The sequence below is a fragment of the Marasmius oreades genome, chromosome 11 (assembly GCF_018924745.1).
Source record: "Marasmius oreades isolate 03SP1 chromosome 11, whole genome shotgun sequence".
NCBI classification, from domain to species: Eukaryota; Fungi; Basidiomycota; class Agaricomycetes; order Agaricales; family Marasmiaceae; genus Marasmius; species Marasmius oreades.
This window is the reverse complement of record NC_057333.1, coordinates 1,798,095-1,810,349: the sequence shown is the minus strand read 5'-3', so window position 1 is coordinate 1,810,349 and position 12,255 is coordinate 1,798,095. Positions and strand designations below refer to the sequence as shown.

The 12,255-nt window shown below is 47.7% G+C and overlaps 5 protein-coding genes across 6 annotated transcripts; 3 read left to right on the top strand and 2 right to left on the bottom strand.

The window, feature by feature from the left end:
- Positions 1-227: 227 nt before the first annotated feature.
- Positions 228-1,538, bottom strand: E1B28_003372 (uncharacterized protein; the record flags this gene model as incomplete). The annotated part of the gene is made up of 1 exon (XM_043160350.1): positions 228-1,538. Exon 1 carries the CDS (start codon positions 1,518-1,520, stop codon positions 228-230), a length of 1,293 nt encoding a protein of 430 aa, XP_043002306.1. The 5' UTR covers positions 1,521-1,538.
- Positions 1,539-1,929: 391 nt separating this feature from the next.
- On the bottom strand, positions 1,930-4,043 carry E1B28_003371 (uncharacterized protein). The gene is made up of 7 exons (XM_043160349.1): positions 3,977-4,043; positions 3,853-3,920; positions 3,108-3,799; positions 2,754-3,054; positions 2,340-2,696; positions 2,033-2,283; positions 1,930-1,979 (listed from the first exon to the last, which is right to left on the bottom strand). Exons 1-6 carry the CDS (start codon positions 3,987-3,989, stop codon positions 2,071-2,073), a joined length of 1,644 nt encoding a protein of 547 aa, XP_043002305.1. The 5' UTR covers positions 3,990-4,043; the 3' UTR covers positions 1,930-1,979; positions 2,033-2,070.
- A 10-nt stretch (positions 4,044-4,053) lies between these two features.
- On the top strand, positions 4,054-5,939 carry E1B28_003370 (uncharacterized protein). 2 transcript variants are annotated; one of them, XM_043160348.1, is made up of 6 exons: positions 4,054-4,372; positions 4,436-4,901; positions 4,954-5,121; positions 5,175-5,270; positions 5,627-5,849; positions 5,896-5,939. In XM_043160348.1, exons 1-5 carry the CDS (start codon positions 4,083-4,085, stop codon positions 5,744-5,746), a joined length of 1,140 nt encoding a protein of 379 aa, XP_043002304.1. In that variant the 5' UTR covers positions 4,054-4,082; the 3' UTR covers positions 5,747-5,849; positions 5,896-5,939. The 2 variants fall into 2 exon arrangements, with proteins under 2 accessions (XP_043002304.1, XP_043002303.1); XM_043160347.1 differs by lacking the exons at positions 5,627-5,849; positions 5,896-5,939 and having other exon boundaries at positions 5,175-5,446.
- Positions 5,940-6,021: 82 nt separating this feature from the next.
- E1B28_003369 (uncharacterized protein) lies at positions 6,022-7,280 on the top strand (the record flags this gene model as incomplete). Its single annotated transcript, XM_043160346.1, has 5 exons — positions 6,022-6,058; positions 6,111-6,212; positions 6,265-6,603; positions 6,680-7,137; positions 7,206-7,280. The coding sequence occupies 5 exons, from the start codon at positions 6,022-6,024 to the stop codon at positions 7,278-7,280; spliced, it is 1,011 nt and encodes a 336-aa protein (XP_043002302.1).
- Positions 7,281-7,447: 167 nt separating this feature from the next.
- On the top strand, positions 7,448-12,188 carry E1B28_003368 (uncharacterized protein). Its single transcript, XM_043160345.1, has 27 exons — positions 7,448-7,974; positions 8,023-8,115; positions 8,187-8,258; positions 8,315-8,367; positions 8,432-8,533; positions 8,597-8,752; positions 8,802-8,855; positions 8,909-8,938; positions 8,991-9,029; positions 9,082-9,295; positions 9,359-9,437; positions 9,494-9,498; positions 9,549-9,579; positions 9,634-9,713; positions 9,766-9,788; positions 9,841-10,016; positions 10,080-10,104; positions 10,165-10,169; positions 10,231-10,304; positions 10,359-10,497; positions 10,562-10,584; positions 10,647-10,921; positions 10,988-11,020; positions 11,085-11,542; positions 11,605-11,733; positions 11,797-11,938; positions 11,994-12,188. Exons 1-27 carry the CDS (start codon positions 7,902-7,904, stop codon positions 12,075-12,077), a joined length of 2,667 nt encoding a protein of 888 aa, XP_043002301.1. The 5' UTR covers positions 7,448-7,901; the 3' UTR covers positions 12,078-12,188.
- The last annotated feature ends 67 nt before the right edge of the window (positions 12,189-12,255 follow it).

Here is a 12,255-nt window from a genome sequence, read left to right as displayed (position 1 = left end):
CTGTTAGTCCAGTGATACCCCGCAGTTTCGAAACTGACCATCAAGGCACCCCAACCCGGCCTTTAAGTACGTATTATGAGGTTGGAGGTCGCACAGAATGCCTTGTCTCCTTGTCAACCCGTGTGTTGGGCAGTCAGAATCAGGAATCTATTATATACGGGCTGCTCCCGTTGTTCCGCTTTATATTCACAAGATTTGGTTACAGGATAAGAACGACCACGAACGATTTAGGACGAGGGATGATTGTCCCAATAACGGTTATAGTGAATGTGTAGAGCTGATGCTCGGGCATCCAACGAATAGCGCAAATTCTGAGCTTTGATTCCATCTCTGGTCAGCGAAACTGGCACTGGCCTGATGGGTCTGATGGGAAATGGGTTTTCACGCGCACGGAGCGATGAAATTCGCCGTAACGGTATATCAGGTCGCGATGGCGAGGGGGCATGGGAATCCTTGGAAAGCCCTTCATTAATGGATACGTTCTCTTTGTCTAAATCGCTTCCGAGGTGGGTGGTTGATTGGAATCCGACGAATCCATTGTCGTCCGAACTACCGCGTGCAGTCTTCGAGACCGAAACTGGAATAGCTGGTGATAGCGCTGATTGAATGGGGCTTGACAGCTGCTTACGGAGTTTACTTTCATCCACAGGCGAGCATAAAACGTATGGTGTAGCGGGGGTTTGTAAACCGTCCTCTTTCCGGTCACTCCACGCTTCCGGAGTAACGAGCAAGAAAGGTGACGGAGGTAGAGACTGCGAAACAGAGATGAACTTTTCCGTATTGACGGTGACTATGGGGGTAAGATTGGGGGGTTCACGCTTCCGTAAAGACTGAAAAGCAGACAGGGGGACGGCATAGGATAGTCTTTTCTCGCCCTTCCGACGAGGGTCTACCTCGAGTTCCCTTGTTTGACTATCCACTGTATGATTCATGCTCTCATCGTCTTGGGACATATCTCTCCTAAATAACGCTTTCAAGGCCCTTGAAGGGGACTTCCGTGGAGGTATTCCCTGAGAAGCGGCCGTTGTTACTGTTTCAGTGCTCGCCATCGAATGAGCAATCCCGAGTGGATCAGCGGGAGTGGAAGTGTCGGGTAAAGGCGGAGAGGAGGGTTTCCTAGAAAACAATCTTTTTCCTTTGGGCGGCTTCGGATGTGAAGTTGGAGTTGTGCGCCCGTCACGTCCTTCAGAAGTCTCCCCATCTTTCCGCGTTCTGGACTTCGATCTCGACCGCAACTTGGCGGTCAACTTGGAGGACAAGTTCGACTTGTGTGACCCATCTCGACTCCCTCCACCATTGTCCACTTCGGGCTCATCGTAAACCCTCTCCTCAATGGGCATTACCGACACCCTCTCCCGAAACTGCACGCCATTTCTTCCTCTTCGATCTGTGAGATGTGGCGCTGATTCCCCGAACATCCACTGCTTTACAATCCCGTCTTCGTTGAGTCCACCAAGTTGGACGAAAGCATCGTAGACAGAAGCTCGCACGATCCTCGATTCTCGTTGCTCCTTGGACATCGGTTAGTTATCGTTGTGTCGATAGAAGAAGGGGGAAGACAAACAAAGGAATCGGTGGATTCGAATTAAGATAAGTTACCGTGCCAACCGCGTTTCCGTAGGCCATGCATTTCAGCAACATGGTTGTTGAGTGTGTTCACCGTCACCATAGAATGTTCACCCGGTGTACCACCAAAACTGTCGACATCATCCATCCCAACCGTCCAGTGTCCACACGATGATCTTGAAAACATGACATTATGAAACGGCATTCAGCCACCCTTAAGTAATACCGAATTTGAACTAAATGAGCTCCAAGTGCGTAACGACTTACGCTTATTAATAACTCACTGTATTGACCAGGTAAAAATATTGACCATGAACTGGATGGAACCAATGTTAACATTCCTCACACACGGCGGCTCGAGAACACTGGAAAAGGCTTTGCATTCTATTGACATCTGGTATATAGTACAAAGGCTATAAGCTCGATTTAGTAACATCAAGTCTTGAGCATGAGCACAAAGACCTACTTGATACTTTCAGATATTTCTTTCGGCATAGCAATTAATCAAAGCTCCCCGGAACAAACCCCTTCAACCCAGTCTACATCGCTCCTGACAGTCGTCAGGTTCTCATATCCATTATCCGTAATCAGAACCACATCTTCGATTCTGACACCTCCCATATTTTCATATTTGTTCAAGACATCTTGATTGATATGTTTCGAATCCCGAACAGGTGCAAGCAAGTGTGGTGAAAAGTAGATTCCCGGCTCCACCGTCTGCCGAGTGTTTAGGTTAGGCTTCACTCATGGCAAACCATAAAAAGACAACGTACGACCACCATTCCCTTCTGTAGTGGTAATCTCAGCCTTAAATACGTATAGAAGCTCTCGTGACCTAGTTTTACACCCTTGTCAATTGTCTCGTTGACGGTCGGCTTGCTCGCGCTGGGTACATCGTGCACATCCATCCCCAAGCTGTGCCCGAGACCATGGGGAAAGAATGCAGAGCTGATACCAGATGCGAGGATATTCTCCTCGTCATGTTCTCGGGTAGCACTTGTTGGATCAGTTGAAGAGGTATCGTCGGATTTGAAGATTCCTAGTCGCTGAAAGCCCTTAACGAGTATTCGATGACACAGAAGCTGTACCGCATCCCAATGAATGCCCGGACGTATGATGTCGAACGCATGCTACGGTAGACCAGAACAATCAGAAGAGATCCCGAACATAAAAGGGAGTGAGCTTACATGTTGCATTTCCAAAACAAGCTCATAAATCGCCTTGGCCTCTGGATTGAACTTGCCTCCATTACCGACAGGCATTGTCCGGGTGATATCAGAAGCATAGCAATTCCACTCGCAGCCGGCATCGATGAGTAAGACTTGTGGTGATAGTTTCTTCTCGCCGCCATGGGCAAAGTCGTTTCTGTTCTTGTGGTCGTTTGGAGCGATGGGTCCCCAGGCAAATTCACGGTCATTGCAACAATAATGCAAGGTTGAGGCTCGATTTGCGGCTGCTACTATGGGAAGATATGCTTGATGGACGACACTATGGAGGGCTCAGTTACAGGTCGGATGGATCTGAAGAAAACTCCGACTTACCCCTCTCGTCTACAAGAAGCTACAAAGATGGCTTCAGCCTCGGCTTCTTTCTCAATAAGCCACTCTCCAGGAAGGAGAGGTCGATCAACCCCCGCACCAGCCTCCCTTTCGATCTTGCCTTTCACGGCTTTACCGAGCACCCTCATAACAGTTTCATGAGCCCGAGAACTAATTTGGTTGGCCCGCTTGATCAACGCGATCTCCTCATCATCCTTAATAAGGCGGGTTTGGTGAAGTGCTGAAAGTAGGTACAGGTCGCTGATGGCCAAATCTTTGTTCTCCGAGGAGAGCACAAGATCTGTATATTCTGATGGAAGTACAGGGAACAGCGAAGATCCACGGGGTAACGTATGGAATAGTGCATCTGGAAATGCCTTTATCGAGGTCTTGATAGTTTCTGGGAGAGCATGGGGATGATCGATGTGGGTAACGTCGTGGGTTTCCGCCGCTGCTTCGAGTGAAGGCGGTGGAACCGACCACATAAGGTCCGCCTGAGAAACTTCGGGAATAAACAACTCCATTGATGGTGTCTGAGAAAAGGAGGTTCCTGTTTTGTATACGGCCAGAAAATATGAAGATGGAACTGTGCATCCAGTCAAGTAGTAAAAATTCGACTCTTGGCGAAAGACGATCTCTCTATCGGTGTCGTTTCTAAACGGCGTGACTTCTCCTGCAACAAGAATAATTTGAGGCTAAAGGTAGGAGTCGACATCAGCGCGAAGTAGGGATGTTATACAGAACCCACTTTGGAGCGTTCATTGGCCGGTAAGAGCTCGACGAGCTTCTCAAAGACATTTCGGGTGTGTTGTTTGGCTGCACAAGAAATACTTCAGAAAATGCGGTATAATAGAGAATCCAATGATATTAACCGGGATAAACCATGATGGAATCTACACCGAAGTCTGTTGAGAAGGTGATGGTATGAATTGAAGCGCGTATCCGGTACCGTGACCAAACTTGTTGCCCTTTTGCACCATGGCCTTGGTATCGGTCTCGAAAGCAGAAAAATCATACATTCAAGCCGGAATTCTCGCGAGTCCTGCCCATCGACTGGATGGTCGTTCTTTACATGACTTTCGCTCGATAGCACTGGAAACAGGTGTAGCACCCTTAGCCAACGGTAGTGCGCGCCTGAAAATCGGTCGCAATCCTCAGGATGGAAGTGGAGGCACAGAAGTCTTAGCTGCCGTAAAGCTCGAAGTCGAGAATGTTGAAGGGGGCACAGGTGGAGTCGATGGAGGAAGGATAGTTTGTAGTGTTTCTTGGTTCGGTCGATTTCTCGATTTTCTACATCTGGCATGAACGAACTGAAATGAACTGAAGAACAGTTCTCCTTCCGCATACCCAAACATTTCTTCTGGGGCCCTCGACGATCTACAACATGACTACACTGACGTTATCAACCAAACACTTTCACATCCGTCTTTGCATCCGGCCAATCTTGGAATTCTCCCTCGGAAAAAGTCCTGGCTTTTGAACCTTGACATCGTCGTCTTGGCTGATGCTGGAAATATCTACGACGCGCTTTTCATGTCTGCACGTGCTGCGTTATGGGATACCAAAGTTCCAAGGACGAGAAGTATTGAGTACAAGGCAAGGAAAAGTGGTCCGAGCGCTAAAGACAAAGACATGGTGGGAGGCTCCGGTGATATGGATGTGGACCAGGATACTGTCAGTGGCTTCGATACTAGACACACAAGCGGGGCTATCGATTTTGAACTCCCCGATTATTGGGATGAAGGTGAGATTCTGGATGGTCGGAATAGATGGCCATTGTGTGTTTCCCTGAATTTGGTACGCCTTCCTACTTTTTGGGAGATTATCAGGGTTGGTAATTCAGAGCCAGATACCTCCTGCACATTTCCTGGATGCAACATTGCAAGAAGAAGCTTCAGCATCGATACGAGTTCTTTTGATGTTCTCATTTGCTTCACCTGGTCAACCCACTCTACAAGGCATGCGGATGTTAGGACCCGGCGAATTGTCTATGGCCAGTTTAAAAGCGCTCATTAAGGTGAGTTTGGACTCGACTTGAGGCCCAGCATTCCTTGAATAGACTTTTTGTAGGAAGGGGGGAAATACGCTAATGAAATGCACTCCGCTCTCACCTCGAAATTAAGAGACGAGGATTTACGACGTAACCAGAAAGCTAGAGAGAAATTTGTGAGCCGAATCTGATTTTCAAATATTGCTACACGCATGTCGGTTATCATCGCACTTTCGCTGCACTATTTTGATGCAATAAGTTCGATTTTTTCAGCGTATCGGATGTCTCGTCCCCATTGTGGAAGTGATACATTCATATCATTGTGGAACGTCCGTCGCTATCGTCGAGTCCACTCCACTGAGAGGAAAGCAAGTAGCTTTCGGCTGAGGCACAATGGTCGTGCGGCTCACCATCCCGAAATCTCCGAGCCCGTCATAGTGCAGTTTCAGTTTCTATTTTCTATCTTCTGCACGCAAGCTTGCCGAACTCATTACTGACCTGAGGGCGTTTAAACTGACGACCGAGTCTCCAGGCACTAGGGAATCTCTGGGTATACATCAAATGTGCCTCCAATCCGGTACTAAAGATTATCACTCAGCTTGCAAGAAACGGATTGTACGGTCGAGCCTCCATGGAGTATCGGATTTGCTAGCATTCCGGCTTTCTTAGGAATCATTTAATATCACCACATGAAGCCAGTTTTCCCGCATTCAATTTATGTAGCGCAGAACCTATATAAGGTCGGCGTCCCACAGGTAAGCTCCGTTTCGCTTTCCTTGACTTTCTCACTGAATTTACGAGGCAGCCAAACCGTTCGAGGTTCCCAATAACGACCATATGTACGCAAATCATGTTCCTCCTCGTGAAAATCACGCTCGTGTTCGATTGAGATCTCAAACGACTTAAACAACTCCCTCAGAAACAGCCATGAATCCTATATCGACCAGATTGACGAAACTCCTTGGTTCGCCTCTATGATCCAACGACTGATTGCTTTGAAGCTAAACTCCCATCAGGTATATCAACACCGATTGCTTTAGCGCCTATGGCAAAGTTATCTTCGACTGAAGTGGTCTCTGCTATTACCTTGGCTGGTGGATTCGGATTTTTGGGTGCTGGTATGTGAGCCGCATCCTGTAGTTTGAGGCACTCCGAGTCATGACTTTACAGGGGCCGACACATCGGAGCAGATCGTAGACCAACTAAGTAGTCTTCGGTCACAATTCAGCCTCCAACAGACGGACGTGATTCCTGTCGGTGTTGGATTTCTCGGATGGGTACTAGACAAGACTGATCTGAAGGAAGACCCCCGCATTGAGAAAGCGCTTTCAGAAAAGCCCAAAGCGGTCTGGTTTGCGTTTGGCAATGATTTGGGGAAGTATGTCAAGATGGTGAAAGATTATGACTCCAAGAGAGATCATAAAACATTAATTTTTGTAATTGTTAATTCGGTGGATGATGCGACTAGGGCGGCGAATGAGTGGAAGGTTGATGGGCTGATTGTGCAAGGTGAGCTTTCCGTTATGGATTGGCTGTGGTGTCTGATTTATTATGATTCTCAGGTAATGAAGCGGGTGGTATGGAGGGGCCAAAGCACCTTCTCTTTCCATCTTGCTGAGCGCAGTCGACGAAGTCATCGCAGAGGATGGGCCTGTACTGGTTGCTGCCGGGGGCATCGCTAACGGAGGACAGATCGCTTCGTTGCTCACTTTGGGTGCATCTGGTGTGGCGTTGGGGACGCGGTTTCTCCTAAGCAAGGAGTGTAAGTTTATGCCCGAGAAAAAGGAGATACTTGTCGCTGCAAATCTTCATTCGACGACTCGAAGCATCGCGTTTGATGAAGTCACTCGGAGCACTGAGTGGCCTAAAGATGTCGATGGACGTGCGATCGCCAATAGGATCATAGACGACGTGGAAGGTGGTCTGGGATTGGAGGAGAGGTTGAAGCGGTTTGATGAAGGAAATGAAAGGAAAGAGAAAGACAGATTAGTTGTATGGGCAGGTGCCGGTGCTGGGTTGACGAACGAAATCAAGAGCGTCTCTGTACGGTCTTTCTATACCTTGATTACTCTGATTCCGGCCGCGTCGCTCATCTTGTTCTTATTATACAGGATATTGTTGCGGAGCTGCATGGAGAAACAGTGAAAGCCTTACGACGTGCAACTACGCTGGTCCCTTCAACTTGATGGCGTTCTGTTTCTGATGCGTTCGTAGCGGATAATTCAACTACTGCCTCCTTTTCCTCAAGCTCATGCTCCATGGTTCCCAACCTTCCATTGAGAGCGTTCCCTTCTGGTGTCATGACTGTCAGGGTCTTTCTACATCGTTCTTAGGATTGTTACAGTATTACAGTCCAATATGCAATCTGAATCTGCGTAACCCTGGTCTGCAGCTGATCTCACTCGCCATTCACAGATTCGGCCGCTGTGATGACTGGTACATACACCGCGTGTAAAAGTAAGTTCTTTTGTTGCGACCTTGGTCCTCTGAGCTTCCCATACATCTCTCAGCTGGCGCCATAGTTCTACATCTCCTCTGTTCGCTGTTACGACTAAACTATGTAATTAGTGACGCGCACTGCCAGGAACTTTCTGGATTCGAGATCATGATTTGCTCATGATCAAAGTTTGTAGGAACCATGAGGGAACGGGCTTTGAATGCGGACGCCCGGTTACTGCATGATGTCACCCGGAGTTGCTGAAGCACCAAATCGCGAACGTTGGTCCTGTTAGGCCCCTTCTTGCTTACCTCGGCCTTGCCCTTAGGTCTTTCTTGATTACCTCCCTCTTCCTTCTTCTCTTCTTACCATGACTTCTGTACTCGACCCAAAGACCATCGGGAAGCCCAAACGGCCTAGAAGGCATGTTAGGACGCTCACTGGTACGCGATCTTGATCAGATGCTCAATATCGTCGCTCATCTTTCACAGGTTATCTCCCCGAGACGGACGCTTCAGGCAAAGAGAAATGGCCTAGAGGTGAAGAGGAAGCGTGGAAAGAGGGTCTTAAAGGTGTTGATTCAGGTGAGCGCGCGTCGCGCGTCCTAAACCCTCTCATCGATTGCGATTGTTTACATGGTGTTCATCTTTTACAGATGTCAAGTCCATAACAAAATCAGTGGTGAACCATGTCAATACCTCTCTTGCTCGTCAGGCATACAACCTTGGTCAGTGGAATCCGTAGATGTGAATGAATCGACAGTGAACACCTCCCACCCGGCAGATGACTTCGGAGCGTATCAAGCTTCTGCATTGTCTGTTCGCGACAACTTGATTGTGAATTTTTGTTCAAGCGTCATCATCGGAATCGTTCGGAAAAGCTGATTCCTGCATACAACAGGCCAAATGGAACGAGACTCAACTATACTACACGAAAAAGTCACCCAAAAGAGCTTACTATCTATCTCTCGAATTCTTGATGGGGCGTACTCTCGACAACGCGGTGAGGATCATCATCATCATCCTCTACATATGCTCACCCCATCTAATATTCTCTCCATATCAGCTGCTGAACCTTGGCTTGAAAGGTCAATACACGGAAGGCATCAAGCGACTTGGCTTCAATATGGAAGATCTCTTGGAGCAAGAACGAGATGCTGCCCTAGGAAACGGTGGCTTGGGTCGTCTTGCTGCCTGTTACTTGGATTCAGGCGCTTCTCAAGTTGGTATACGCTATCTTATCTCGATTTCACCAAGTTCAATGTTCACAGGAATTACCGTTGTGGGGATATGGACTTCGATACAAATACGGCATTTTCCAACAGGTTCGTCTTTCGAAAATAGCCGAGGAGAACTGGGTCTCATGCCCTTTTTCTAGCTTATCTCGCCGGAAGGTGCACAGCTCGAGGTACGCAACCTTCGTCTGTTGCTTGTAATCTTGACCTTATTGGTAGCGATAGGCACCCGATCCATGGCTCGATAATCAGAATCCTTGGGAGGCAAGTAAAATCAGACGGGATAGAGTTTTGACCCTGACGTGTACCACCGTAGCTTCCTCGTCTTGACGTCACCTACGAAGTTCGATTCTATGGTTACGCTGAACGTCTCAACGATGGAACTGGCCGTTCTGTCTGGACTGGAGGTCAAGAAGTTCTTGCCGTCGCTTACGATGTTATGATTCCCGGATGTTACACCAAGAACACCAACAATTTAAGGTTATGGGAGAGTAAGCCAAAGCGAGGCTTCGACCTGAACTCGTTCAATGGTTGGTTGATCAAATCTCGAGTTTCACATCTCAATATTGAGTGATCGTTTTGCCTATCCATAGCTGGTGATTACGAACGGGCTATCGAGTCATCGAACAGTGCCGCCGCTATTACCTCTGTTCTTTATCCCAACGATCACACGTGCGTATCGATCTCTTTCTTTCTTTTCCTTACTCACCGCCCCCCTCCCCCTTCAGATCGTGTAAGCTCGAGCCAAATTGTCATTGTTCTGTTTTCTTGAACCTCTTTTAGTCGGAAAGGAGCTGCGTTTGAAGCAACAATAGTGTGTCGTGATTGTCATCGACACTCTCCCTTTGCAAACTTTTCTTCTTCGTAGCTTCTGGACTGCTGCCAGTCTAGCTGATATTCTTCGCCGATTCAAGAACATCGGAAAACCGCTCAGCGCATTCCCTGATTGCAAGTTGTATTTCCATCGTGTCTCTGTCTGGTCCTGATTCTCCTTTCCTAGATGTTGCCATCCAACTCAACGACGTACGTTCATCCTATGGGAAATTAACGTATGCTGATCGATGTCTACCCGCAGACCCATCCAACGCTTGCCATTCCCGAACTCATGCGTATACTAATTGACGAAGAGGAAACACCTTGGGATGACGCATGGAATATCGTCACGAACACGTTCTTCTACACCAACCACACCGTGCTCCCTGAGGCGCTCGAGAAGTGGCCTGTACCATTGATGGAACACCTATTGCCAAGGTATGCACGAGATTACTGTATCATGGCCTCGTATGAATTCATCATTCCCTTGTTTCCCCTCAGGCACATGCAAATCATCTACGATATTGTAAGTTCATGCTGACTTCTTTGGAGACTTCCGTTGAACTAATCGAACGCTCCGATATAGAACATGTAAGTTGCTCGAATTATTCTGATTCAAATGAGCTGCTGCCAATTGTCATCCCTTGGGCAGGTACTTCTTACAAGCAGTCGAGAAGAAGTTTCCGGGTGATCGGGACCGCCTCGCTAGAATGTCTTTGATTGAAGGTGCGTTCGCCCAAGCCAACGCCGGGGTACGGGCAATTCATGTATGATCAACAGAGGGCTTCCCTAAACAAGTCAGAATGGCGTTCCTTGCGTGTATCGGTAGCAGGAGGGTAAATGGCGTCGCTGAGCTGCACAGTGAACTTGTGAGGACAACCATCCTCAAAGACTTTGTCGAATTCGAAGGCCGTAGCAAGTGAGATGTCTGATAAACTTATGTCCCCGAATTCTCCACTCACCTGTTTCCTCTTGCAAATCAGGTTCAGCAATGTTACTAACGGAAGTCAGTCAATATCCATCCACTATTTGCTTTTACTGACATGTTCCTCTGCGTTGTAATCTCAGTTACGCCTCGTCGCTGGTTAGACCAATGCAACCCCGAACTGAGTGCGCTTATCTCCAAGACTCTCGGTCTTCAGAAGCCTGTCTGGCTTAAGGACCTCTTTAGGCTCGAAGGTCTACTCAAACTCGTCGAGGACAAAAAATTCCGAGACGAATGGGCGGCCATCAAACAAAGGAACAAGGAGAGACTTGCAAATCTGGTCAAGACTACACTTGGATTCACGGTCAACACGAACGCGATGTTTGACGTTCAGATTAAGAGGTTACACGAGTATAAGGTGAGTTGATGTTCATAATTAGGGAACCCACAACTCAGATACGCCTTGTGGTTTATTCGATTATAGCGACAAACTTTGAACATCTTTGGAGTTATCTATGTCAGTCAACACTTTCCTATCTTCAAGTTTGACAGTCCATTCACCGTTCTCTTTTATACCACAGAGGTATCTGACGCTGAAGAAGATGTCAGCTGAGGAGAGGAAGAAAGTTAACCCACGCGTCGTGTTCTTCGCTGGAAAGGCGGCCCCCCCGCATGTAGGCTTTTCTTTTTCTTTTGACCTTGTAAGAAGAGCGCTGATTGTTCCGAAAGACTACATCGCCAAATTGACCATCCGCCTTATTGTCAATGTCGCCCGAGTGATAAACGACGATCCTGAAACCAAAGACCTTCTCTCCCTTTACTTCCTTCCTGACTACTCTGTCTCCCTCGCCGAAGTGCTCATCCCAGCTTCCGATATCTCTCAACATATCAGTACAGCTGGAACAGAGGCTAGCGGTACGAGTAACATGAAGTTCTGTTTGAATGGTGGATTGTTGGTGGGTACCGTTGATGGAGCCAATATCGAGATTGCGGAAGAAGTCGGAGAGAGCAATGTTTTCTTCTTTGGCCATTTGGCGCCGTAAGCTCCAAGATTGCTTCTCTATGAGCGCGGCTTACTCAACTGTCTCCAATTTTTCTTAGTGCCGTCGAAGATCTCCGCTACCAGCACGTTTATCATCCCGTCCCGATTGAGGAGAAGTGTCCCGCATTGGCAAATGTTCTCAATACGGTTTCTGGAGGAATGTTTGGAGACGGAGGTGTTTATGACCCGTGAGTTCTCGGTCGACCGAATGCCCATGGTTCAAATGAACTCATTTGGCATTTCTCGTTTAGTCTCTTGAATACCATCCGTCAAGGCGACTATTATCTCTTATCGGACGACTTTGATTCCTATATTGCGGCCTTGGATTTGGTGGACGAGGCTTACAAGGACAAGGATGAGTGGGTCAAGAAGAGCATTAGGACTACTGCCAAGGTTCGTTCGGGCTTCGTAAAATGAAGACTTATCTGTTACTGATACCGGGCTGTAGATGGGTAAATTCAGCTCTGACAGAGCGATTAACGAATATGCAGAAAGTTTCTGGAATTTGGAGGCTATCAAGGTGCCCCAGTAGATGAACAGGCACGGATTGAGGTGCACAAGAAAAGGTGGATTGGGAGTGGACTGTAGATGTGCAAACATTTTGTAGTAGACGATGATTCGGAAATGGTATAAAACTTTTTCGGTTTCCGTGTTCCTGAGATCGATCGACCCGCATTGATTAATGACTACCCCCAAGCTTGCCACAAAAT

Excerpts from the sequence above, each read along its gene's own strand:
- E1B28_003371 (XM_043160349.1), bottom strand. Across the intron at positions 3,800-3,852 it reads CGGCCAATGAACGCTCCAAA|CCTCAAATTATTCTTGTTGC; the intron begins GTGGGTTCTGTA and ends TCCTACCTTTAG. Across the intron at positions 2,284-2,339 it reads TACAGAAGGGAATGGTGGTC|ACGGTGGAGCCGGGAATCTA; the intron begins GTACGTTGTCTT and ends AACACTCGGCAG.
- E1B28_003370 (XM_043160348.1), top strand. The coding sequence starts at position 4,083 with ATGGCCTTGGTATCGGTCTCGAAAGCAGAAAAATCATACATTCAAGCC. Across the intron at positions 4,373-4,435 it reads ATAGTTTGTAGTGTTTCTTG|TTCTCCTTCCGCATACCCAA; the intron begins GTTCGGTCGATT and ends ACTGAAGAACAG. Across the intron at positions 5,271-5,626 it reads AGAAAGCTAGAGAGAAATTT|GCACTAGGGAATCTCTGGGT; the intron begins GTGAGCCGAATC and ends CCGAGTCTCCAG.
- E1B28_003368 (XM_043160345.1), top strand. The coding sequence starts at position 7,902 with ATGACTTCTGTACTCGACCCAAAGACCATCGGGAAGCCCAAACGGCCT. Across the intron at positions 9,580-9,633 it reads CTGCGTTTGAAGCAACAATA|CTTCTGGACTGCTGCCAGTC; the intron begins GTGTGTCGTGAT and ends TCTTCTTCGTAG. Across the intron at positions 10,585-10,646 it reads CAGCAATGTTACTAACGGAA|TTACGCCTCGTCGCTGGTTA; the intron begins GTCAGTCAATAT and ends TTGTAATCTCAG.